The sequence below is a fragment of the Haemaphysalis longicornis genome, unplaced genomic scaffold (genome assembly GCF_048455015.1).
Source record: "Haemaphysalis longicornis isolate Haplotype H1 unplaced genomic scaffold, Haemaphysalis longicornis Haplotype H1 scaffold_9, whole genome shotgun sequence".
Lineage (NCBI taxonomy): Eukaryota > Metazoa > Arthropoda > Arachnida > Ixodida > Ixodidae > Haemaphysalis > Haemaphysalis longicornis.
In genome coordinates, this window is record NW_027526460.1 from 141,546,473 (window position 1) to 141,572,546 (window position 26,074).

The 26,074-nt window shown below is 49.8% G+C and overlaps 1 protein-coding gene across 1 annotated transcript in view; it reads right to left on the reverse strand.

The window, feature by feature from the left end:
* The window catches only part of LOC144151963 (uncharacterized), a 53,417-nt gene that overhangs the window by 17,006 nt on the left and 10,337 nt on the right, over nucleotides 1–26,074 (reverse strand). Inside the window, exons 2-7 of the mRNA XM_077683148.1 lie at nucleotides 16,349–16,437; nucleotides 14,605–14,833; nucleotides 11,529–11,648; nucleotides 5,406–5,494; nucleotides 2,164–2,380; nucleotides 573–617 (exon numbers count right to left, since the gene is read on the reverse strand). Of these exons, the coding sequence (XP_077539274.1) occupies nucleotides 606–617; nucleotides 2,164–2,380; nucleotides 5,406–5,494; nucleotides 11,529–11,648; nucleotides 14,605–14,833; nucleotides 16,349–16,437 (756 nt within the window). The 3' untranslated portion in view covers nucleotides 573–605. The remainder of the gene's footprint in view (nucleotides 1–572; nucleotides 618–2,163; nucleotides 2,381–5,405; nucleotides 5,495–11,528; nucleotides 11,649–14,604; nucleotides 14,834–16,348; nucleotides 16,438–26,074) is intronic.

Here is a 26,074-nt window from a genome sequence, read left to right on the forward strand (position 1 = left end):
TGCTGTAAGCTCCCCAGGAAGGGTGCTGTTCCTGTATCGTCGCTGTTCATCTATTTCCATGCAGTAAACCAGTTACATTTTACCTACGGCGTTTTGTGGTCAACACCTAGGCAGCTACTTCCTCTCGACCACCACGCTACCACTACATGATGGAGGCGACGGAGCCCGGTTCGGGGACGTCTTCGCTAATGTAACAATGGACAGACAGACAGACAGACAGACAGACAGACAGACAGACAGACAGACAGACCAAAACGTTTGAGTTAGGTAGCCCAAGACGGGGTGCCATTTAACTGCTGTGTGCCAGCACTTGACCACGCATATTCGTCGTGTGTGGGCCAGAACCAGAACAAATAAACATGCCATGAATACCACCTTCTTTACCTTCTCTGACTGCTATGTTTCTCAGCCAGAAGCTAGGTTTTATTCTCCATGTGCTTATCAGAGATACGGCAACGCCTGGTTCTCCGGGTTTGCAGGTGCAGACGTCACTTTTTTTTATTGACCAGTACAAAGAAAACTATCAATGAAATCTACTGCTTGCACACTAACATAAAATAAGAGACACTCACCTAACTCAGGCCTGCAGCTTGTCCGTCCAGAGCTTAGCCCTTTCCCTGAAAAAATAAAAGTAGAAAGTTGCATATCCTCATTTGTAATATAACTGTGATATATTTGGTTCGTTTTAAAAGCAACAGCCGGGGGCCCTTGAGTTAAGTATACCCTACTCCTGACTCATCCAGAGCACCAGGATAAATATTGAAAAAACTACAAAAATCCGCACTTATGAACAAATTAGAACACAACACATGTGTTCTTTGGTTAAATTACCAACTAGAGAGCACAAAAGAGCTGTGTAAAAAAAAAATACCCGCGTGTCTACTTGCTTCACCGCCTATTGCGATAGCTTTCGTTGGGTATCTGCCTCGCAATGTCTTCTTTCCTCTCCTCCCACCCTCACGCTCTTGCCCTCTTTCCCTTTCTCCTTCCATTGACTTTCCCTTATCCCTGATCGTCCTTCCTCTCCAACCCATTTTATCCACCTCTCTCTTTCTCCTACGAGCATCCGCCTTTGCCAAATAAATACGGCGACATATATACTACGAGGAGAAGGAAGACCGTTCCGAACAGCATGAGCGCCCTGTCCCTCCCATGCCCGAGGGGTTGCCGTGGGGCACACAGACATTGGTTCAACACCCTGTCACCAACATTGCCTTCTCCACCGTGCTTCGCCACAAACTCTACGGTGATGACCCCGCCGAAAGACTCTCTCTGCAGTGTCGCGTGCCTGCAACTAGCGCACATTTGGTCTGACACTGGGAGTGTTACGCTCTCTTCCGTGATCGCAGGCTCCCCGAAGACATTCGTCCGACGGCGTACTTCGACTGGGTGCTACCTTTCACGCGGGACATCACCCCGCTCACTTTGTCATAGACCTCTCTTGTCGCGTTTGTCTATTTCGACGAGGGTCCGAGGGGCGTATTGCCTAACTACCGGAGACACTTCCACTATCCCACCCGCCCTCCCTGACGACCTTACCACCCTCACAGGCCAGAACTAATGTAGACAGCAAGAGTTCTTTCATTTAGGTGTCAAATAAAGCACGTATTTCTCTCTCTCTCTCTCTCAGTTTCTCTCTCCTTCTGCACTCCTACCGGTCTTCACCTCCTCGCGATCTACTCCTGTTCCCTCTCCCTTCTCTCATTCTCCTCCCTTCTGACCCGTTCACCTTCTCTAATCGCTGAGGGAAGATGAAAACTCAGTAGCGCATGAAGGGAGCAGCTATGAACAAGAACGATTGGGCGCACAGCGAAGCGAAAATTTTCCACACATGCCCCATTCATGGCGCACACAGTAGAAAACAACGAAACAGTGCGGTCATTTGCTGATCTTCTATTGGCCCCACAAGTCCCGCATGCAGCGATTAGATCAACTTCTTCAGTAGATCACGCCGCCGGTGCCGAAATCGTGCCGTCATCCCTGAAACGACGCGTCAGCGCCCCCGATATCCCTGATTTGCGTGCGAAATTGCTCGATGCGGTTTTTTAGCCTTCAGAGTGCCTTTTCACTGTACGTTCTTGCAGCCATAGTGGAAATTCTCCTCCATCGCAGGGATAGTGTTGTATAGCCTGGCGGTAAGGTTTGCGGTGTGGCGATACTTACGACTTGGATGCTGTGGATATCGATGTCGCCGTCGATGATCATGACCGGTGTGACGAGCCGCCTCATGGACTGGTCCACCATCTTGCGGTTGAGGCTGACGAAGGCGCAGCTCGAGTGGGAAGACACCTGGATTTCCTCGTGCTGCGACCTGTTCATCACCTCGGCGTGGTCGGCGAACTTCAGCGTAAATTCGATTTCGCCGAAGTTGAGCTTGACCCTGAAAATAATAGCGACATTTGTTTCGTGGTTTATTCACAGGCTTGACTTCAATTCTGTTTGCAACAAAACCTACCATTGCTTTGTTGCAGTAATAACCATTCGGTGTGTACATGCATTGGTGTGCATGCTAGTGGCAGGCTTACGACGTACCGATGACCGAAAACCGGTGTTCATACGGGGTGAGCGAGGAAAATGAAACACTGCAGCATGGTATTCGCATTCGTTTCCTAATACAGTGTGCAAACTGTTTTGCGTGCGTCATCCCACATACACAAACCTGCTTACTACCACCCAGTTCTAGAGTTTGTGTAGTAGTAAGTTGTTGCAGGCTTGAAGACGCCTTCTGCTGGCGGAGGGCTGCTCCGTAAGATCGTTCAGCGCGTCATGGAGTAAGAAGTGAACATAATAATAGTAATTCCATTATTTGTCATCCTTCCAGATAAGGGAGGAAAGGAGAAAAGCTGTCCGACCATCTTGATTAGCTCATGCCTCACCCGAGTGGCTCGCTACAATATGACACGTTCAAGTTGTAAGCAATGTGAGAACTTCCTCAAAGACCTTAGTTGGAAGATGTTGACGAGTCCCCAAACCAGTTCAATACTTTTCGCTTAGTCGTTATTTAAATGGTGCACAGACGCATTATCCTAAGTTTGCCTTTCGGGCCGTAAATACCATACTTGATGCGTGGAAGTACTTGTATCTAGGCTTGTATATTCGCTGCGTTACCGAAACATAATAAAATGCTGGGGAATTCTTGAGAGTCGATAATTTAGCGATTAGCGCCACTAAAAGCCCAGATTTTTAAAAGCGCATTCTACTCGTTTGCACAGAACCTACCCTTGATACGTTCCAGAACGAATTGTCAGGGGCCTACAAATGTTGTCGGCTCATTGCGTGACCAACATCACCCCCTGCGGTCGTCGCCAACTGAACCGTTTAGTTGCCGCTAAACGGAGCAGCCACAAGGTCTCCGAAATACTGTCGCCGGGTGGGGATGGAAGGCCAAGGTACGGGCCACTTACTGGTAGCACTCTATTAGGCGCAAGAATTAGGCTCAAATCGAAAAAGAAAATAGAAACTTGCGAATTAGAAACCAGGGCTTCATAGAACCCATGCTTTTCTTCCCAGTCTGCCTTGGAGGCTTTGGGCCCAGAGTCTGGGGTCTTTCATTACAGATACTTTCGTGGATAATGGGTACTTTATTAAATATTGTGTCAGAAATCGTCTCCCACATTACAAACTGGTGGACGGATATGTCAGGGGAAATCCGCGTCAAGTGTATTTAAAGCCTTGGTGGATAGAGCTTTCAACGAAGAAGGACGACAGTAGAGCGCGAGCGCCGAGCGTGGCGGATGAACGATTGTTCTGCGGGAGAGTAGGCGTGACGTCAGCTCTAACCAAGCTTACTGCGGAGGCCGTGGTATATGTGCCTCTATGACGACGTGTGGCTTAGTCTAACCGCAAATAAAGTCTTTCTCTCTCTCTCTCCATCTCTCTGTCGCGTGACGGCTGGGGTTGGTATCGTTAGTCCTCGTATCGACGCGTTGGGCAAAGGGGAATATACGTGCTTTCGCACCTCTTACGGGCCTGCAGCAGATCGTCCTTCATTTCAGTTTGGTACCAGACTGGTATCGCGAGAAGTGAGCCCACCTACACTATCGACTCGCAGTGACGGGTGCTCCTCAGTGCACTCCGCATATGACTGTGTCCTCGTCGGATCCGCACGTGCCTGTATTTGTGTGCGGTTGGGGTTCCCGGGAAGTTGGAAGGTTCGGGGACTAAAAACTCCCATGTCCTGAAGGGAACGTATGAAGAAGACGGGTATTCGCCGCCTTTAATTCATCCCGAAGGTGGCCTTCTACTCGCGGAATCTTTAAAAAATGAAGGATGCTCACACTAACGCGCGAGACTTGAAGGTAGCGAAGCTGTACGCACCCTTCACGACCATCACCACGGTTTAACTCCACGATTGCAGTCGATTTGCTTCTTCTTCGCTGCCGCAACGACCTTTACACCATCTTTGTTGCTATAACGGCGAAGAAGAAGCAAATCGATGAAAAGCAGAACTAACGAACGGAACGCACACACCTAAACTACGCGCTCGCAGGTCCAACGTGTACCCTATCACGGGTTATCTATCGAGCAGGTGGGGTGATTCCTTTCGCCACAGTCACAGCCGATTGAGTAAGCCGTTTGACTTTCGTGCACTAACTCACGGTCATAGACGAGTGGGTAAGGTGACTAGCTCTAACCCTGTTGATCTATCAGACACAGGTCCGAATCCTCCCGGCGCCGGTAATTTTTTAGGGGCGAAGCTCCTAAAGCCATGGGTCTGTCCATCCCTTGTGTCTCGTGGTACGTGACCACCGCATGCTTTCGGAGATGTCGCAAAGTGGGCCCGCGTTGCACGCGCAAGAACCGGCTGCAACCGGCAGCGCAAACTCGGCACCGGGAGCGCGAGCTTGTCCGTGTTCGCCAACGGAGGCGCGAGCGCCCGTGCACTGCGAGGCGGAGATCACGTAAGATATCACGCCACGAACGCAGGCAGTCGTTCTCGGAGATCGAACGAGACGCAAGGACCTTTGCTCGTTTCCTCTCGTCTTGTTCGGGCACAAGTTCGCCCTAAATAAAAGTTCTTTCTTTACCGTTGTGTCCCATCCTACGTGACAAATTGCGGTAGAGGTGCGGGGTAGTCCTCGATGGCGCGGGGTCTTTCACCAGGTCTGGGCCTGGGAGCATTGACTCCGAAAAGAAAAGTTGATTTGTACAATGTACGCACACAGTCTTACGTCTTTCTTAATGATGTAATGGGCGAACTTTCACGGGAGAGTTACGGTTACCGATGATCTCCCCCTCTCGAGCTTCGCCCCACTTATCATCATTCATTCCGTGGATATGGCGTGATTTTTTTTTTCTTTATACTGAGCTTTGTGACACGCCGAAATCAACGAATTGCTAAACCGCTAGGCTGTGCAAAATGTTACCAGGTGAGCGTCCTTTAGACGAGATTTTCTTAAACTTACTTCTCTCCGTCGGGCTTGACCTTGAACTTTATAGTGTAGGTATCGTTGTAGGCAACGGCGCCATTCAGGTTGAGAGTAAACGGCATCTCCTGCAAGCAATTCAAGTAAATAATGGGTGTGAAAGCAGCACGCTAACATTTGGTACATTTTGCGCAACGTAGCATTTCATGTGCTCCGTAATGCAGCACAAAAAGAACAAATATAACTGAAGGCAGTCACGAAAAAAACAAAGGCAAAAGATATCGACTCGAGCTGCTCCAAGCATTACAAAAAAAACTGTGGTTGAATCCTCTGTCACAGGAGTCGGTAAAGCACGAAAGTGAAATGTGTAGCGGAATCTGCAGCGAAAGCAGCATGATTTGCAGGATGGCGGCTGTCTTGTAGGTGTGCTTGGCGAGCGAAGTCCTGCTAGCGGGTCTCTTTAGGAAAGGTGCGACCACTTCGGTCCTGCTCCGTGGCGTATACGGCAGACGGTTGCGTTGCGACGAGCTCAGTTTGTGGAACGCGAGAGGTAGAATTTGTAGCTTGAACCATGCACGCGCGAACGCGTTCCGCTACCCGCTGGCGTTTCTCTTCGCAGCAAATCAGTCGGCGTTCGCGCCATTCGCCCGTCGGCGTCGCTACGACGCAGCTTACGCCAACTGTCGGTGCTTGTTAGCATCATAATAGATTACTTCGCTTCACCTCTCCTAGACGGCAGCACCATCTGCGTCAATGAACCTTTTCTGGCGTTTCTCCCGTGTTCATTGTGCTGTCGTCATTTCCGTGACGGATATGACGTCATCGAAATTCTTGGTGTACCCGGGAATACAACACTTTCGTGTTAAAATTGTCAGGACTCTTAAGACTTAAGATACTTCTAAACTAGGACTTAAGATACCTCTCAACTTCCTTGCTGCTACATCGCATTTGGGTCGCTTTATTCGCCTTCGTTTCGTCCTCCTTTGGCGCGAACACAGTCAAATCTCGATATAACGAATCACGCGGGACCACCGAAAATTGTTAATATTTTGAAATTTTGTTGTAAGGAAAAACTGGCGGTTATAAGCCAGTGCTCAAACCTAGAGATGAAAATAACGTACGTTAGCAGTAGACGCGTGTGCGGACAGGCAAACTCTCAAATAGAAATGTTGCGCTCACGTCAAAGCAATTTTATTCGAAGAAATAAGTTATTTTCTTCTCGAGCGTGCAGCACGCATGACCGATTAGGAAAGCCTCTACATACTCCACCTTGCACAACACCTCATCGGGTACGTCACTGCACCGAGCAATGAAAGTGCGGAATTCGTTCATGTGCACTGAAACATCAATGCTCGACACGATCTCATCTTCTTCTGTGTTCGGTGAACCACAGTGGTCTTCATTCGCGTCGTCATTGTAATGATGACAGCGCCGATGAGCCCCGTCTTGACGATGACCCCCCTCCCTTCTCGTGGCCTTGTCGGGTCTCCCCATCCGGTGTCGGTATGTTGGGGCGGCCTCCGCCGACGCCAGCCAGTCGAAACCCTTTGTATGGGCCTCGCCGGCGGCTTTTTCGCGGCGTCGGGGGAGGCTTTCCTTTCATCCTGACCTTCAGGGACGGCTAGGGGGGGGAGCGGATCAAAATCCTTATTGGCATGTGCGCTGCTGGGGGGGAGGCGGCATTGCTCGCGCCCTGCTCGCGTATGCTTCAACGAGTTTGTTCCGAGCTGCGGCCCAGAGTGGTCGCACCAAGACTTGCTCCCGTGGCGGTTTCTGGGCGCTAGAGCCCCACGAATTTCTCGCCAACCATGCGGCGGTTCGGCACCCTTTTTTGGCCTCCGTGCCCGCATCAGGGATCGCGCCGCGATACCCCCTTTTGTGCGCTGCGGCGCCTTTTAATTTTAATCCAGTTTTCCTTGTCTTATGTTATGCTTTATCGTCTGCTCTGTAAATAAGTGTAAATAGACTTTTTCTTTCATCACCTACCTCCTGCGTCAGCGTCACCGGCTACTTTCACCTATCCACGGCGACACCAACCACCTTCACCAACGAACCTAACTTTACTGGCGCAGCCGACAGGATCGTGGATATCTTCGTCGCTTCAAGTGACGAACTCGTGACCGAAGTGCGACCCAAAGGTGACCGCGAGAGCAGAAGAAAAAAGTCGACAACACGCAAGGACAACGACGAAGCTGGGCGGCTGCGAGCCGCCTGCAAGACAGCGATGCGTTAGTTCAACTGCCGGGAAGAAAACATCCTTGGACCCTCCGATCTCCGCGGGAGAGAAGTGGGAGTGCTGTGCGCGGTGCAGCTTGGCGGCCAGATCATCGCCGGTGAGTGGTCTGTCTCTGCACCTTCCTTTTTGGGGGACATCCTCATTGCCAGAGCCCAGCATGGCCAGGGACAAAGAGCTGGAGGTTGAACGCGCAAAAACGCGAGAGCTCGAGCGGCTCTTAAGGTTGGCCGAGGCCGAATTTCGGGCGCGGCCGGGTAACGAGAACGTGGTGCGGCCATGCTGCAGTTGCGGGCAGACCACACACTCGTCCGCCGACTGCCGCGTTTACCTTCATCTGGACCGTGACGCCAGCCCACCCCCACCAAGGGGACGCGGTGTTGAGGTAGGGGGTCCGGAGTCAGGCGAAAAGCCGCGTCTCGTCACCGCTGCAGTGTCGGGCGTCTCCAAAAGACGGCCTAACAAAGTAGGCGGCAGGCTAGTGAGACCGAGCGTCACCGCTAAACCATTCAAGCTAAGGCTCGACACTGTCAGCGAAACCGTGCGACTGAGAAGGATTTTCAATCCGTATCAGTTGACCAGGTCGGCTAAGTCAGTCGCATTGGCAGAAACTTCTCGTAAAGGGGCGGCTGTGGGCTCCGCTATTTTCCCCTTGTCGAGGGTTATTGTCGGCGGCACTTGGGCTACACAGCCAAAGGCAGCGGAGTCGACCGGCCAGCCAACGGGTGAGGCAGGTGCGCTCGCCTTGACGGCACCCTCCGGGAAAGAAGGGGCGGGCTTCGGCAGCGTTGGTCCAGGGGAGGCAGATGAGCCTGCCCGTAGCGACTTGTCTTCACTGAGCGACACTGAGGCGGGAGCAGATCAGCGGATCAGGCCTGATAACCCGGCTTCATCGCTGGACGATTCCAGTCGAAGGGCCCCCGCGGGCCTTGCTGCTCGGCGTGCGTCGGTGGCAATTGACTACCCGGCTACACAGCTAGGGGCACAAAAGTCAACCGTTCAGATCAGGGTTCCAGGGGGCACGCTCGCCTCGACGGCACCCATCATGAAAGTGGTGACGGGCTTGTTCAGCGACTGCCCTGGAAAAGCAAATGATACGGGCAGTACAGAGGTGTCTCCACTGAGATCCATGGTGGTAGAAGTAGAGGCGGTCGGTCAGACAGCCCACACCAACTTGGGTGCTCCAAAATCTCTGCCGTATCATGACTGGCCCTGCCCAAACGGTTTTCTGGGGGCAGACGCTACCTCGGACATTTGCGGTAGCGGAAATCCGGCAGGCATAGCGGCGGCGGTGGCCAGCGGACGAACGCAGACGGGTGATGGCCCGACGAGCGACATGGACTCGGACGGCACTGAGACACCGTCCGCACAGGCAGGTACGCGTCCTCAAGGTCCGCCAGTGCCCATTAGCGTCGACAAGCCGTCGACAAGCTGTGACCATGCCTCCAGTGTTGCGCTGGACAGGCTTTTGGGGTCTCCCAAGTCTAGGCGCAGCTTCACAGCATTGAACGCTGATAAACTGCTGCTGGCGGGAGCAGTAAATCGAGCGTCCCAAATGACAGCGAGGGTCGACAAAGGGGCAGTGGAGAGCCGCCGTTTTGCATGCTCTGGAGGGGACAGTGTCGAACGCGTGCATGAGAAGAGAAGCCTCTTAAAGCTTCGGCTCCTGGTCATGCGTGTGGCTCTGGCATTGTGGACTACCCGCACGGGCTGCAGAGGCGGATCACCTGACGCCGCGGCGAAAGCCGAACATCGCGATTTGTGCAACAACCAGGTGAACTCTCACCTCGAGGCTGCACCCGATTAATTCGAGTGCTACTGGCGGAAGGAAAAACTGTGGTGCACTGACTGAACTCTCATGAACGGTTTTTTTTCTTTCGCTGCTGTGGTTTTCTTTTTTTTCCCCATAAGCTTGCGGGGGCGATAGCGTTCACCTTGCGTTTTGTTTCATAATTGCATTGTTCTTGTCCCTGCCGTTTTCCTTCTTCGCTCCCCTTGGTGCTCGCGAGCGAGTACACTTTTGTTGTGCCTTTGCCGTTGGGGTTATATCCAGCACGCGGTATTCTGCTGGTTTGCATGATGTTCCCCAGGAGTGTTATGCATTATTTGTTCCTTCCCTTTGTGTAGCAGTTCACTTTGTGCTTTGCTCGTATGCGCAAATTTTCCTTGACCGCAAATGCATACGGTCCTCAAGGGATATTCCTCGCGGAGTTTTTTTTTGTTTGTTTGTTGTTTGTTGGGTTATCCGCGCTGTAATCACTTTGTTTTGGAGCCTGTAGAAGTCCAAGCAGTCCTGACACAGGCTTCTGATGGGGGAGCTGTAATGATGACAGCGCCGATGAGCCCCGTCTTGACGATGACCCCCCTCCCTTCTCGTGGCCTTGTCGGGTCTCCCCATCCGGTGTCGGTATGTTGGGGCGGCCTCCGCCGACGCCAGCCAGTCGAAACCCTTTGTATGGGCCTCGCCGGCGGCTTTTTCGCGGCGTCGGGGGAGGCTTTCCTTTCATCCTGACCTTCAGGGACGGCTAGGGGGGGAGCGGAGGTCAAAATCCTTATTGGCATGTGCGCTGCTGGGGGGGAGGCGGCATTGCTCGCGCCCTGCTCGCGTATGCTTCAACGAGTTTGTTCCGAGCTGCGGCCCAGAGTGGTCGCACCAAGACTTGCTCCCGTGGCGGTTTCTGGGCGCTAGAGCCCCACGAATTTCTCGCCAACCGTGCGGCGGTTCGGCACCCTTTTTTGGCCTCCGTGCCCGCATCAGGGATCGCGCCGCGATACCCCCTTTTGTGCGCTGCGGCGCCTTTTAATTTTAATCCAGTTTTCCTTGTCTTATGTTATGCTTTATCGTCTGCTCTGTAAATAAGTGTAAATAGACTTTTTCTTTCATCATCTACCTCCTGCGTCAGCGTCACCGGCTACTTTCACCTATCCACGGCGACACCAACCACCTTCACCAACGAACCTAACTTTACTGTCATCGTCCCTATAAAGATGATGACTGCTCTCGCTTCTTCTTTGCTTTGTCGCTAGCTGCATTCATATTTAGATCTCGCACAAACTTCGCAGCAAAATCACCCGCAACAAAGAAGTACCTACCCGCACACGTGATTACGTGAAGAACGACCGACCGGCCACCGTCCCCGAACACAACGAAAGAGAAAAGAGGCAAACGCGGCTAGGTCTGCTAGGCTACTGCACATTACGCCACAGCTTTGTGGTGGCGCTAGCTGTTGGCACTCGACATGGTGATGATGATAGCTACTGCACCCAACTTTGTTTCACGCGAGAGTTGCGACGCTGTTGCTTTTAGCCGTATTCGTAATACTGATGTTCATCGATTATAATGGGGAAAATAAATTACCTGCGTTATTCGACAATGTGCCCTACATTGAAATTCGCCCTGCTGTAAAACTTTCACATTGAAAATACGGGCAATCCGGCGGGGATTCTTAAAATATTCGTAAGTTTGGGAAATTTGTTAATGTGGGGTTCGTAGTAACGAGATTTGACTGTACTTCGTCAGGCCTAATTACAGCTACACCGTGTCCGCGTTTCTTTCTTCGCTGTCATTTCTTCAGTTTGTGGCGCCCATTGTTCGAGCATGCCGGCAGGATCCCACCACAGTTTCCCTGGGAGTTCTAAACAGCGTGCTCTGCACCTGCTCCACTCACGTGCCATCGCGTTAAGGTGTCACGCGGCACGCACTTCTCCACAACTTCCACGTTGCCAATTTACAGTTGTGTGAATTTTGAGAAGCGGGAACATTGACCTCTGAAGGCTTCCTGTTCCTGGCCAATCTACCAAGTGGGCGATTATAAAATACATACATTTGGTTTAAAAACAAACAATAACTGAAGGTGAAAAGTGCACCCTAGCTGCCGTGACTCGCCATCGGGAGATGGGCATCAAAAAACGATAAAAGAGAGGTTTACCCCAAACTGATAAGGGATGACCAGTTCCGGGATGAACACGGTGCCGTACAGGGTGAACTCGTTGGCGATGCCACCTTCGTCCATGTCGTGCCTGTTGTACTCGCGACCGTTGACCATCGTCTGCGCAGGAGGAGAAAATCAATTCACAGCCATCGGCTTTGTCCGCTCTTTGGGGAACGCGGTTTATCACTCGCGCAAACATCAAAGTTTCGACTGAACTTCTACATGTGCTTAGGTAAAATCTGGGTCTCTCCGCATGGGAAAATTGCTTCTATGGGGGAGGCGTCCTAACGTATCTACGCATTGATAACAAAACAGAATAATCCGCTCACTCACTCACTCACTCACTCACTCACTCACTCACTCACTCACTCACTCACTCACTCACTCACTCACTCACTCACTCACTCACTCACTCACTCACTCACTCACTCACTCACTCAATAATACTCGTGCCATACGAACCTAAATACTGTCATTATTGTTTGATGGCATTAAAAACCGAATGACAATTGCCACGGGCCGCGCTACACGCCAGTCAGCAAAGACATTGACGGAGTTACGCATGATGGTGATAATAACAAAAAAAATGCACTCGTATTATAGAAGCTTCGGACGCAGACAAAAACATCTTGGAAAGCTTTAAAAGGATTTCTGTGATAGTAAACATTTTGAGAAACAGTATTTTTTTTAAGAAAGTTGTGAGCCGTTCCTAGTAAACTCTAATAACGGTTCGAGAAGCTGCCGTCGCCTGCCAGCCGTAGCCAAATTCGAAGTATTCAAAGTGGCGGTGCGTTGTGATCTTTACCGGTATCGACGATATCGACGACGAGTAGCATGACGCTCTGCTAGTCACCCCCGTTTCAGTGAACTTGGTTTTCTTCTGGATGTCGTCGCCTTATCAACTTCGCATTATACGGCAACACGAGAAATAAAAAACTCCCAAGCATTTCCCCGAGGGTGAACATGGTTAAGTGCGAATGCACGGGGTGATGCTATGAGGTGGAGTAAAGTTAAAATCCGTTGGCATTCGCCCGTGAGCGCGCGCGAGCCGACCCATGGAGGTCTGGCAGTTTATCGCTGCATATATAGGGGGGTACGCCGCGCCGAGCGCGCCGAGCCAGGTGGCTGAGAGAGGAGGCGAGCGCAAGGGGAGAGGGACAGCGGCGCACGGCAGCTGCAGCCGAGCGAGAGGGAGAGAAGAGAGTGTGACGTCACGGTGGAGAGAGAGGCGCGCGGCAGCTGCTGGGGAGAGGAGGTGCGCTGTGACGTCATACCATGACGTCACGGCGCGAGGAGCGGTGCGGGGAGCGGCGTGCACCCGCGCAGCCACGGCGAGGAGGCGGAGCGAGCGCGGTCACGTGGTGAACTGACGTCACCGCGCCGTTGCTACCGACGCTCCTCTCCGCTCCACGCCGTTGCTAGGGAGAGGAGGACTGCGGACGCCGCCGCCGCCGCCGCCGCCGGCGGTGGAAGGTTTGGGGTCGCTTATAAAGTGCATTCGCACTTAAAAAAGAAAAATAGAGGTGGCGCCCGTGTGTACCCGTCCTCTGCGAACAAGAAGGGAGCTGGAGCAAGACAGACATTTCGATGCTTTTCCAATGCGCCCTTCGCGCTGCTTCAAAGTAGAGAGCTCTTTACGGGCTCGCCTTGTCGTCGTAGCTGTCTAACGGTCGATGTAAAGCGACTGCCGGAATGGGGCGGCGCAGCGACATAACGGACCCAAGTAGAGCCTGGTGTACTGTCGTCAGGGGGTGCCGCTGAGGCTTCGAAAACCACGCGGCTTAGATAGTCATAACCGTTCGAACCTCGTGAACCACTGGCGCTTGTCATACATCTCCCGTTGTTTAGCGCAAAGAAAACTGCCGGCACATTTCAGGCAAAGTCTGTGTATATAACTGGCAGCCCCCACGTTCATTAGTTAGGAACACTCCTTGGATTGGTTTTTACGATGGTAAGCGAAAAAAGCAGCCGCAGAAGAAAAACAATGCCGCTGAAAGGCTCTAGCTGCGTAAGAAAAAAATTACGCGTTCGAAATGACTCAAAACGGCTCCAGCATACGAAATTAAAGCAAGCACAAAAAGAACAGAACTCCCGCTGTCGCAGTTTCAGGAAGAGGGCGCGTGAGCACAGCGAAGGCGGCAAATTTGAATGGCTTATTCATCAAGAGGGGTGTGAGACAGGGCGGCGAAGAGCGTGATGGGTGGTAACAGTGAGCGGATAATGGCGCCACAGTCCATTATGGCGAATCACTCCTATGCACTTCCTACAGCTTACACATTAAAACGGCTTTAAATTTTTTTTTTTTTTTTTTTTTTGTAGAGGCTGTGGTCTTTTTTTTCTGGGCAGAACACAGGACTCGGACTTCTCGGACGACAAGGATGAAACGTAAATTGCCAACAGGGCACAAAAAATCCGCTTGCTTTGGCTGTGTTTCCACGTCAATAGTCTGGTGCCGAGAGTTTCGTTGTATTCTTTTGGTGCCCGTTGCGTTCGAGAGTAGGCAGATTTAAGGCAAACGTGAAGGCGAATGAGCTGTAAGGGACTCCTTAATTAAACCAACAATGGCATTAGAGCATATGACAAGATTTTTGTGATTACGAATTAATGGCATTATGACTTGAGGCCTTAAGCACTTAATGTCATTTCTCGTGAACGTCTGGCACGCGTACCACTCACGCACGCACTCAATAACTCACTCACCGACTCACTCACTCAGACTCACTCACTCACATACTCACACTGATACACTTACACTCACTCACTCACTCACCCACTCATACTCACTCACACTCATCATCATCATCATCATCATCATCATCATCATCATCAGCCTATCTACGTCCACTGCAGGGCAAAGGCCTCTCCAGTAGATTATCCCGGTCCTGTGCTAACTCACTCACACTCACTCACTCATATACTGACACTCAGTCGCACTCACTCACTCACTCACTCACTCACTCACTCACTCACTCACTCACTCACTCACTCACTCACTCACTCATTGAGTGAGCTATTAACGCTTCTCGGGCTATTGATGGACCACTCATGCGTCAAACTCGTGAGCAGCACTAACCACGAGCTGCTTCTCGTCCTTGTCGTAGTGGAACTGCATGAAGTGCTCGGCGTGCCTCTTGAACACGGGCGCCACGGAGCCGACGTCCGAGTTGTGCCACTCGTACTTGTCCTCATTGCCGTCGTTGAGGTCTTGGAACACGATGCGGATGTGCCGGGAAAGCTCGGTTATCTCGGTCGAGTTCCACACGTGGTGCCTGTCCGACGACTGCGTGAACTCCCAGTTCACCCTGCGGATAGCGGAACAAGGCGCGATCGTTACAGATGAACTCGTTTCTGAAATGTGTTCTGGACATTTCAGCTGAACGTGTATTTCACGTGGTTTGATCAGAGCAGGAACGGCGCCGCGACTCGTTAAGCTGTTTCGAAAGCGGCGGGCACACGACGGAAGAACACATTCAGCCGAGCGACGCCATAACCTGTCGCAGGGGACTGGTCGTGTTTACCCTTGTACGGTTGTCCCTCGCCTGCTTTGTGCCCTTCCTACCTTGTAACGCATCCAAACCATCTCTTCCAAGAAGGGTGTATTGCCTGCAAATTGTCGCATGGAAAGGAGTTCGTGGGTGTACATGTTGCAAAGGGCGCCGGCGAGGCGTTCCGACGGAAGCGGGGTTGTCCTCATAGTCGGCGTTTGGCGGGTAATTTGAAGTACCATGAAGGCCATCGATAGCTGCCATAAAATTGCGGCGCCCTTTCTACTATCATCAAACATCGTTTTAGGGCGAGAGGGCAGTTAGTATGCACCAACTAGCCCCAACTACCGTTCCAACCCAGTTGCTGCAGTTGCGAAATACCCGTACTGCACGCGGTGAAAACTGGAGCGGAAAAAAGACGAGTCAGCAATAAAGATAAGCCAGCTTCCGTTTGTAGGAAACGGCTGCGCATGCGTGGGCCGGCTTGCCGGCTGAAGAAAAGATTGCGGAGGCAACAATAAAACCTAAGGCGCATTTTCCTAGCTGGCAGAAACGTTCCGCGCATTGCGCTGCGCCGCCTCGTTCAGATGTTGCACTACTCAAAAACAACTGTGGTTAGACCAGTTTGGTATGGTTGCGATGGAGTCGGAAATGGGACGGTCTTTAGGGCAGGTCACTTTAGAGGTGCTCGCACTAAGTCGCGGGGATCCCCCGCGACACCGCAGTCGCGCCCCTGGCAAGCCGCCAGGAAAGGAAGGAAGGAAGTAAGGGTGTAGAAGGGAGGCAAGAACGTTAACCTGGCTAGAGCCTGGTTTTTCTATGCTGCGCGTGGGAAATGGAAAATAGGCAAAAAATAGAAAAGAAAGAATGAAGAAAAGTTAGAGCAGACACGTATGCCCAGCGCTGAAGCACTGACACTGATTGACACTGGAGGCGATCGGTCTATAATCTGGTGTTTAAGTTTGTCGCCCGTAGAAAGCGTAAGAATTCCTTAGTCGCCTTCTGAGCGGATGACAGAGAAGGCCAGTGGCACAGAATCTTTTCCTCCGAAAATGGCCGCAGAGAGTCCATGTTCCTCAGTGCTGACGAGAGCTTCTTTCAGGCGAGTATATAGCGTGGGCACTCGCATAAAACGTGGCAAGTGCGGGCACTGTGCCTGTGTGATTAAATAAAACAAATAAAAAAACAAGCGGTTCTCCCTATACTCTAGCGCCACCATTAGTATTGAGCACGAGAAGATATGCTGTTTTATTACTTAATTAAAACTGCATACATGAAAGTGTGACCTCGAGAACCAGGTGGTTTCACCTTGAAATAGCACAGCGCGCTTACCTCTTGAAGTCGACGGGGATAACCATCTGCATGTAGATGTCACCGAGCTCCCTGATTGGTTTGGGAAGCCTGATGTACACCGGAGTAATCTGGGGAGAAAGAAGGAATGCATTGCTATCACGAACTTCATCGCTTTGCTGTTCATTTCCTCCTCTGAAATATCCGCTGTTGTGGCTCGTATTCGGTAGGAGTTGTACTGCTGTATAGGTGGTATTGCTCCAAAAGTTTAGCTGTCAATTGCTTCGTTTGGCAACACTGGAAACGGCTGCAGACAAGGCCGATGCCCCACGGACATGTCGCGGCTTGGGTCACTGCGCCCGCACGCAGAAAAAAAAAAAGAGCCGCAGTGCGTCGTCTGCTCCGTTTCAACCCGATTCTCAACGGTGGTGTCAACAGAGATGTTAATAATAGCACTGACATTGGACTCGAGCAAATACTTTGCGTTCGGTGAGGTAGAGCTTGTTAAGGCGCAACACAGTCATGTGCTTAGCACGGACAAGTACCGCCATCCCGCGGAGCCCGACGTAACGAGTGACAGCGCACTCACACGGTTGCCTGCATGCGCGCCTCGCAAGTGAATACAAGCAGTAGGAGGCCGCGGGTTGCAACCTTGTCGAAGCGGCCGATTATATTACTGCCCTTAAAAATGAACTGGACCGTGGGTCGAGATTTTGGTGCACGTTCAGAAAACCCAAAGTCGTCTAAATAAATTCATAAATCTGCACTCTGGCGCGCTTTAGAGCCCATGGTGCAGCTTCGTGAGTAAAACCACGAAGGTTTGTTTTTAACAGCAGAGCTGCTTATGCTTGAGTTTTATCCGTGCCTGGCGTTGCTCAGAACTCGGCGCAGCAAAGTGGAGAGGAAGAAAATGCTCGGCCAAGAAGTGTGAAGGAGAGCGGCGAGGACGCAAGGAGCCAAATAGCAGGTGTGGGGAGCACACCTCGGCAAAGTTGGCGCGGCTCACTCAAACTCACTCACAATTTTTTTCACTCACCACTCACTCAAACTCAGACTTAATGCTGAGCAGCACATCTGCGCTCACTCAAACTCAAACTAACATTGAGCTCAAAACTCAGAACTCACTCGGACTCAAAACTCAAAATGTACTCAGAACTCAAAATGTACTCAAACTCAAAATGTAATCAAAACTCAAAATGTAATCAAAACTCAAAATGCACTCAAACTCAATTTGGACTCAAAACTCAAAATGTACTCAAAACTCAAAATGTACTCAAACTCAAAGTGTACTCAAACTCAAAATGGACTCAAAACTCAAAATGTACTCAAACTCAAAGTGAACTTAAACTCAAAATGGACTCAAACCTCAAAATGTACTCAAACTCAAAATGTACTAAAAACTCAAAATGTACTCAAACTCAAAATGGACTCAAAACTCAAAATGTACTCAAAACTCCAAATGAACTCAGAACTCAAAATGGGCTGAGAACTAGGAGGAGGAGGAGGAGGTGAGGTATCTTTTATTTCAATTTAACTCAAAATGAATTCAGAACTCACATGGCCTCGCAGAGATTGAGACAGGCAGAGTGTGAGAATGAGAGTGTGAGATTGAGAGTGTGAGTGTGAGATTGAGATTGAGAGTGTGAGATTGAGATTGAGAGTGTGAGATTGAGAGTGTGAGATTGAGAGTGTGAGATTGAGAGTGTGAGTGTGAGATTGAGAGTGAGATTGAGATTGAGAGTGTGAGTGTGGGATTGAGAGTGAGAGATTGAGAGTGTGAGTGTGAGATTGAGAGTGTGACTGAGTGTGAATGAGTGAGAGTGAGAGTGTGACTGAGTGAGAGTGAGAGAGTGAGAGTGTGAGTGAGAGTGAGAGTGTGAGTGTGAGTGAGAGTGTAAGTGTGAGTGTGAGTGTGAGTGTGAGTGAGAGTGTGAGTGAGAGTGAGAGTGAGAGTGTGAGTGAGAGTGAGAGTGTGAGTGTGTGTGTGAGTGTGTGAGTGTGTGAGTGAGTGAGTGAGTGAACGTGTGAGTGTGTACCTTTTGCTGTATACCTTTTGCGATATCCTCATATTTATAACCAGAAAGCATTTTTATATTTGTCCCACGTGACCCCCTCGACGAGACCTTTAATTTGATACCCCACACACCCTATCAGGGTCATATGGAATTCATACCAGTCAAACTAACCATGACTCTCATGACTGTAACCAGGACGCATTATTTAGGTGTCCGACATGATTCCCCTAACTGGAACCTTCAATTTGACGCCCCACATGCTTCAGCGGCCTCACCTTGAATTTAACCCCATCTATGACTCATAATGACCATCTCATGATTCGAACTACGAAGCCTTTTTTTATTTGTACCACGTGAGTCCCCTTTTCAAGACCGTAAATTTGATACCCTACACTCCCTAGCGGGGTCACTTCGAATTTTACCCCAATATAAGACTCGCCATGACAATCTAATGGTTATAACCAGGAAGCATTTTTGTATTTCTCCCACGTGATTCGGCTCATCAAGACCATTGATTTGATACCCATCACATCCTAGCGGAATCAATTTGAACGTTAAACCAATCAATGACTAACCATGACTATCTCATCATATAGCCCTACCACATTTTTGTCCCACGTGATTTTCCTTATCGGAACCTTCAGTTTGATGCCCCGGACACCCAGTGGCATCATTGTCAATTTTAACCTAATTTATGACCCATTTTGACTATGTCATGATAATAATCAGGAAGCACGTGATTACCCTCATCGAGACCTTTAATTTGATACGCCTAGCGTCATGAACCTGAATTTTAACCGAATCTTTGACTTACCATGACTACGTCATGATATATCCATATCTCATGTTCGTCCCGAATGATTCCCCACATCGAGACCTTGAATTTGATTCCCCACATGCCCTCGCAGCGTCATTTTGAATTTTAACCCAGTCTATGACTCATTCTGACTGCCTGATGACTACAATCAGGAAGCATTTTTTTATTTACCCCGCGTGATTCCGTTAATCCGGACCTTTCATTTGATACCTTACACGCCTTAGCCTCATCAGTTTCACTTTTCACCCAATCTAATGTGGCCATTATTCTGTCTTAAGGGGCGCTGCCCAGTCAATTCAGCTAATTCATTTGAAACAGTAGAAAGGACAGCCCCCGCCCCCATTTCCCCCCGGCTCTCACCTCTTCCTTTGTGACCCCTAGTATATCAATCCGTTAACAGTAGCAGGCGAACAACCAGCACGCCAGCGCCGCCGTGTGCTTTCCCACCACCCTTTCCCACGCTCTTAGTGGATCCGTCAGGAGGAAAAGTTAAGACAACCCCTTTTTATGACCTCACCAGTCAATTATCACTCACGCGCCCAGCCGCGAAAATTAGGTATACAGCAAGTGCTTATGGCCATGAAAATTCAACAAGAAACTAAAAAAAATCAGACACCACCTCCCTCCCAACCGATCATGCAGATGGCGATTGGTGCCATACCCGCAGGTAACTTGAATTCCGAGCCCACAGTGACGCATGAAACTTAACAGCCAACCATAGCTGCCTGCTAGGGTACTCATATGTACTCAAACTCCTATTTACTCAGAACTCAAAATGTACTCAACACTCAATATGTAATCAAACTCAAAATGTACTCAAACTCAAAATGTACTCAGAACTCAAAATGGACTCAATCTCAAAATGGACTCAAACTCAAAATGTACTCAGAACTCAAAATGGGCTCAAACTCAAATTGTACTCAGAACTCAAAATAGACTCAAACTCAAAATTGACTCAAACTCAAAATATACTCAGAAATCAAAATGGACTCAAACTCAAAGTGTACTCAGAACTCAAAATGGACTCAAACTCAAAATGTACTCAGAACTCAAAATGGACTCAAACCCAAATTGTACTCAGAACTCAAAATGGACTCAAACTCAAAATGTACTCAGAACTCAAAATGGACTCAAACTCAAAATGTACTCAGAACTCAAAATGGACTCAAACTCAAAATGTACTCAGAACTCAAAATGGACTCAAACTCAATCGGACTCAAACTCAGTCGTGATCACTCGGCTCAAACTCACTCAAGCTCAAACTCACCATGCCACACTAGCCTCGCGCTCACTCAAACTCAAACTCACGCGTGAGTGTGAGTCCAAATGAGTCTGAGTGAGTGGACTCATGAGTGAGTTCGCCGACCTCTGGTGGGGAGTGCGTGCCTCGAGAAAAAAAAACTGCGGTTGATTCCTCTGTGATAGGAATTGGTAAAACACGAAAGTGAAATGTTGAGCGAAATCTGCAGCTGAGCATGATTTGTGGGTCGGGGGCTGTCTTTTGGGTGTACTTGGAGACCAACGCCCTGCCGGCGGGTCGTTTCGGCAAAGGTGTACTGGCGTCATTTCCGTGGCGGAAATCATCAGTGAAATCTTGGTGTATCCCAGTATAAAACATTTTCCTACTAAAATGTAAAACCCGAAAACGAACAATTAACCTGAAGTGTAACGTACTCTTTAGTACTAAAGGTTGCTTGCCCGCAAGAAGACCCTGTGTGCAGAGGTGCACCCTTTACAGGCCGCTTGCTTCGGTGTACTGGCGTCACTTCCGTGACGGATATGACGTAAGAGAAATCTTCGTGAATCCCGGAATGAAACACTTTGGTGTTAAAAACGCTTCACGCGGTCGGAATCAAACCTGGGTCCCCCGCGTAATAAAACGGGTCTATCCGATTGCACTCAGCATTTCCTCTAGGTTCCTAGCGGTGATGTTGGCTTTGTAATTTCGCTCAGTTGAGGTGGACTTTGGCTTTGGACTGGCAGTTTGGATTTCGGACTCCGCGAGCGTGAATTGTGGACATTGCTTTGACTCAGTTTGCATTGAGAGCAGTAACATGCTTATAAGGAGGGGCGTCAGACAAGGAGACACAGTCTCTCCAATCTTATTCACACAACGTTTACAAGAGGTATTCAGAACATTGGATTAGGAACAGGTGGGCGTGAGGGTTAATGGAGAATACCCCAGTAACCTTAGATTTGCTGATGTCGTGGCCTTGCTTAACCTCTCGAGGGACGAATTGCAAAGCATGCTTACCGCGCAAGCATGGGAGAACCATGGGCCTTAATATTAGTATGCAGAAAACTAAAGTAACGCTCAATAGCCTCAGGCGAGCACAGCGGCTTGAGATTGGTTCGAGGCAGTGGAAATGGTAAGCGATTATATCTTCTTAGGCCAAGTAGTGACCCCGGATCCCAACAATGAGGCAGAGATAATTAGAAGGACAAGAATGGGGTGGAGTGCATTCGGAACGCATTCTCAAATAATGTTGGCAGCCTACCATTGTCGCTGGAGAAGACATCGTATGACAGCTGCATCTTACCGGTACTCATCTATTGGGCAGAAACTTGGAGGATCACAAAAAAGGGTTCAACTTCAATTGAGTACGACTCAGTGAGTAATGGAACGGAAAATGATAACTGTAACATTGAGGGACAAGAACAGAGCGAAGTGGGTCAGAGAACAAACGCGTGTTAGGCACATATTAGTAGAAATTAGGAAGAATAAATGGGCGTAGGCAGGCATGTAAATCGACGAAAAGATAACCGTTAGTGATTAAGGGTAACAGAGGGGATCCCTAAAGAGGGCAAGCGTTGCAGTTGGAGGCAGAAAGTTGGGTGGGCAGATGAGATCATAAGTTTGCGGGGATAAATTGGTCGCAGTTAGCACAGGACCGGGGGTAATTGTGTATCTGTGGGCCTTTGCTCTGCAGTGGGCGTAGACAGGCTGGTGATGATGGTGACAGCATTGAGAAAGCTTCGATTTTAATAGCGAAGCTGTTTAAGCTTCAGCCCCAACCTTGCCTTGGCGTCGCTCAAAAAACGCCGCATCAAACTGGAGAAGAGAGAAACTGCTAAGACAACAGGTGTGAGGGGAAGTGGCTAGGAGGCAAGGAGTAGATGAGTAGGTGTGGGGAGGGCGCTTCGCGGCGCAGATGTTCGCGTTGGGAGCCGGACCTTGGCGTCTCTCAAAACTCGGCGCAGCAAATGGTAGAGGGGGAAAGTGCTAGGCCAAGAGGTGTGACAGAAAGTGGCGAGGAGGCAAGGAGCCGACGAGCAGGTGTGGGGGGGAGGGGCGAGGCGTGCGACGGAGATTGGCTGCGTCTAGCGTACACGTAAGATCTGACGTGCAAGTGTTCTCCTAGTTCAAGAGACGGCGAAAAAGGCTCTACTGTTTCCGTAGTGTTTGCATTTCATTTGCGAAGGCATCAGAATATTTTCCCATGGAAATAACGGATATGATCCGCCCATTGCACTAAACTTGCCGCCAGACTTGACTTTCTGAATATGTTGTTCACCGGCACTTTTTATTGATAATGGCATTGAGGGGCAAAGTATTGTGGACCAAGGGCCAGATTCAAAAGTATTTATCTCGCCACCGATCTAGAGTATATTTTGTGCGTATCGGGGTCACCGAAAATTTTTGACATCGACTAGTGTTTAGCAACGTTATAAAACTCGTGTCGCTGAAGCAGCAGTAACGCAGCGTACAAGCCGCGTGATGATACAAAGTTCTCACAATTAAAGGACTCCTGCACATAGCTTTGCCGTGCTGCACCGGTTGTTTTTGTATGTGAGAGCACGTGTGGGTTCTGAACAAGAAATATTCCATCGTGATGGTGATGCCCCCTTCCGGCCCGCTAATTCTAAAGCAACTACTCGATCGAGCCTATCCGACAACAAAACGAGACGATGGCCCATCCTGAATTGCGCCGGGTGTGACTAGGACGGGACGACAGTGGACACGTGGACGGGGTGAGACCTGTGCGGCAGCAGTGGGTATGGTGCACGAAAATTTTGTCTCCTTTATGGACAGTGGTTTTTACTAAGAGTCGCATATTAGATATTTATACAGCACACGAAATCAAAATTTTATCCTCGTACCCATGCATCATTGAGTATCTCGGATTTGGGACTTGAGGAGGGGGTATTGTGGACTTTTACTGGACTGAGTTTGCATGGAAGAGCAGTAAATAAAATACCTATAAAAAAGGGCATCAGACAAGGAGGCACAATCTCCCTAATGTTATTCACAGCATGTTTACAACAGGTACTCAAAACATTGGATTGGCAACAGGTGGGTGTAAGGGCTAATGGAGAATACCTTAGCAACCTCAGCTTTGCTGATGATGTTGCCTTGCTAAGACTCTCGAGGGACGACTTGCAAAATACGATTACTGCACTGGACAAGTAGACCAGAATTGTGAGCCCTTTCGGCCCCTCTTGACGCCCAAAATATCATCGTTTACTTTAAGGATGTGAAGCTTTACATAGTTTCTGTAGTAAATATTCAGCCTTTATTTAAAAATGAATTAGGAATTGTTAGGTTTAAGTGAAGCTGACATGGCTAGGGTTCTCAGTATTTTTATGTTGGCAAACATAATGTCCGTGTCGTTGAAGCGCGACGAGTTGGAAAACGAGCGTACCGGTGGCTATGGGTTTTTCCTAGTGATGACATCCCTGTGGCCCATTGCAGCTTCCAGGGTAACGTTTTAGCATATATGTATGTGCTTCATGTGCTTCTAATCTTCGTTTACGCAGCCAGAGCGACTAGTCTTGTGGAGTAGAGGTTTCAGCTGTGGATAGCAAGCTAGAGAACCTGGTTTCAAATAATGTACGGGCTATTTCCTTCCTTCAAATTTTTGTTACTCGTGGAAGATAGTACGTTTTATCCACGTGTAACCTATTTAGAACCCGTCGGGTATTATAAATAGTATTTGGGGGGTGTTTTGTTCCCTTTAGGTAAGTTGCACGTACTGTCTTTGTACATCTTAGTGGTTTTGTTCCTTGCAAAACAGTTTGGGCGACTTTTGAATGTATTTTTTTTACCTTACTGTGATTTTATTTGTGTTCCGTTGGTTTTTCTTGATATTTTATAAGCTGAATGGCTTTGATCCTCTGTAGGTCGGCTGCAGTTGACCATGTAACACATCAGCGCAGGGCTGCCTGAGCTGCATACGGCAAACATATATGCACGCATTTTTTCACACTGGGATGCGGGTCAATGGGCGTGTCGAAGGCGGGAGTGCGGCGAGGGAGGAGCCGTCAGAACCATTGCTTCTCGAATAACAGGCCGGCAACTCCTCTAGACTCTTCTATCTACCCTTTCCTTACTTTACTTTTCTCGTCCCTATCCTATTCACCCACACTATACCCCCCCCCCCCCTACTCGTACTGGGCTGAATGAAAGTGAACTCCCTTTAGGAGTTCAATAATATCCACAGTCCATTTCATTGCCAGTTTCCTTTCAAATCGAACCACATCTTCTGGGCGAACCTAGCACCATAGCTTCCAGCTCGGTTTGACCTCGCATATCTCGTTCCGCGCTCTTTCATTGTTTAATCTCCTGACGCACGGGCCCGCGGATCAACGGCGCAAGATATTGCCGACTGGCACCACTTATTGCTGGCGCAATAAAGAAATCATGAGCTATTACACTCTGTGGAGATGGATGCCCAGCGGTGCTTCCTAGCCTACAGCATGAAGTCGACAAACCTTCGGTGATAGTTCAGGCAAATTTTATTTCTCTTGAGTGTTCAAGATATAATAAAACACCTATAATAAAACCCTACAATGAAACACATGCATACGCGCACACATTTAAGTGCGCAGCACTTAGGTGTCTTGTACAGTGGTTTGGCTGCGGCGGCTGCCACCGCCATGTCCGCGTAATCGAGCGAGAGAACGAGACACCCAAGGCAGAAAAAAAAATTTCCGCGCCTTCCCGCGAGGGGAACACGAGTAAATGCAGAGCATTGGGGCCTCAGTACTGATTGAAGGCAGTGTTGCTTCCATCGCTTCTTCCGTGATGCTGGAGTAGCAGACACGAGTAAACGTGGGCACGAGCGTCAACCAAGGAAGGAAGGAGCAGCGCAGTGACTGAAACACGAGCGACCGCTAGCCGCTATATTTGCAGCGCGCGCAGTAGAGGGAGAGCAGTACGGGGGGGAGAGCGCGCATGCGCAAGCAGCGCGCACCCTTCCACGCCCCACCGCGCTGCTATCACGCACCTGTTACGCCGAGACCGCGACGGAGCGAACGGGCTGACTACGACGCATGCGCGCGCCAGCTGCTGTTGAGAGAGAGGAGGGAAGGAGAGGCGCACCTGCTGCGGACGCGGAGCTGTTGACACCGTCCGACGCAGGAAGAGGCGAGGCTAAGAAATGCTCTGCATTTAAAAAACTGGGGAGGGTGTCTGGCGACAGTGTGAAGAGAAGTGCGGCACGCGATGCTATGGCGTGATCTCTTTCACATCCTTCCCTTCCCACTTTTGTCATGTGTCGTGCCGAGAAACGCCGCCCCTCACACTTCTGCGAGACGCTCCCTCTCTGTTCGTGGCTCAACGGAACCAGGTGATCTTTGCGCGGGTGGTTAATACATGATCTGCAGCAACATGCTCAGCGGCTTCGACGCGCTGCGAGATAACGGCAGAGTTGCGCGCTCCGCCGTGAGTTCGGTGATCACGCGAAAACTAGAGACGCAGCAGCTATGCGTAGTGACCGAGAAGACTGCATTTCGCGCTGCACAGAAATTTTGCATTAGGGAGTATAGTAACCCTAAGCTGCTTTTTTTATTTTGACTCTACTGGTTTTGAAAACGGTTCTTATTGATAGCGAATCCAGTCAAGATAAAAGGGGCCTTATGTGTGTGGCCTACTTTTAAGCCATGCTCTGATATGGCAGATGGCGCCTATAAATAACTAATCTTCTCATGATGCAC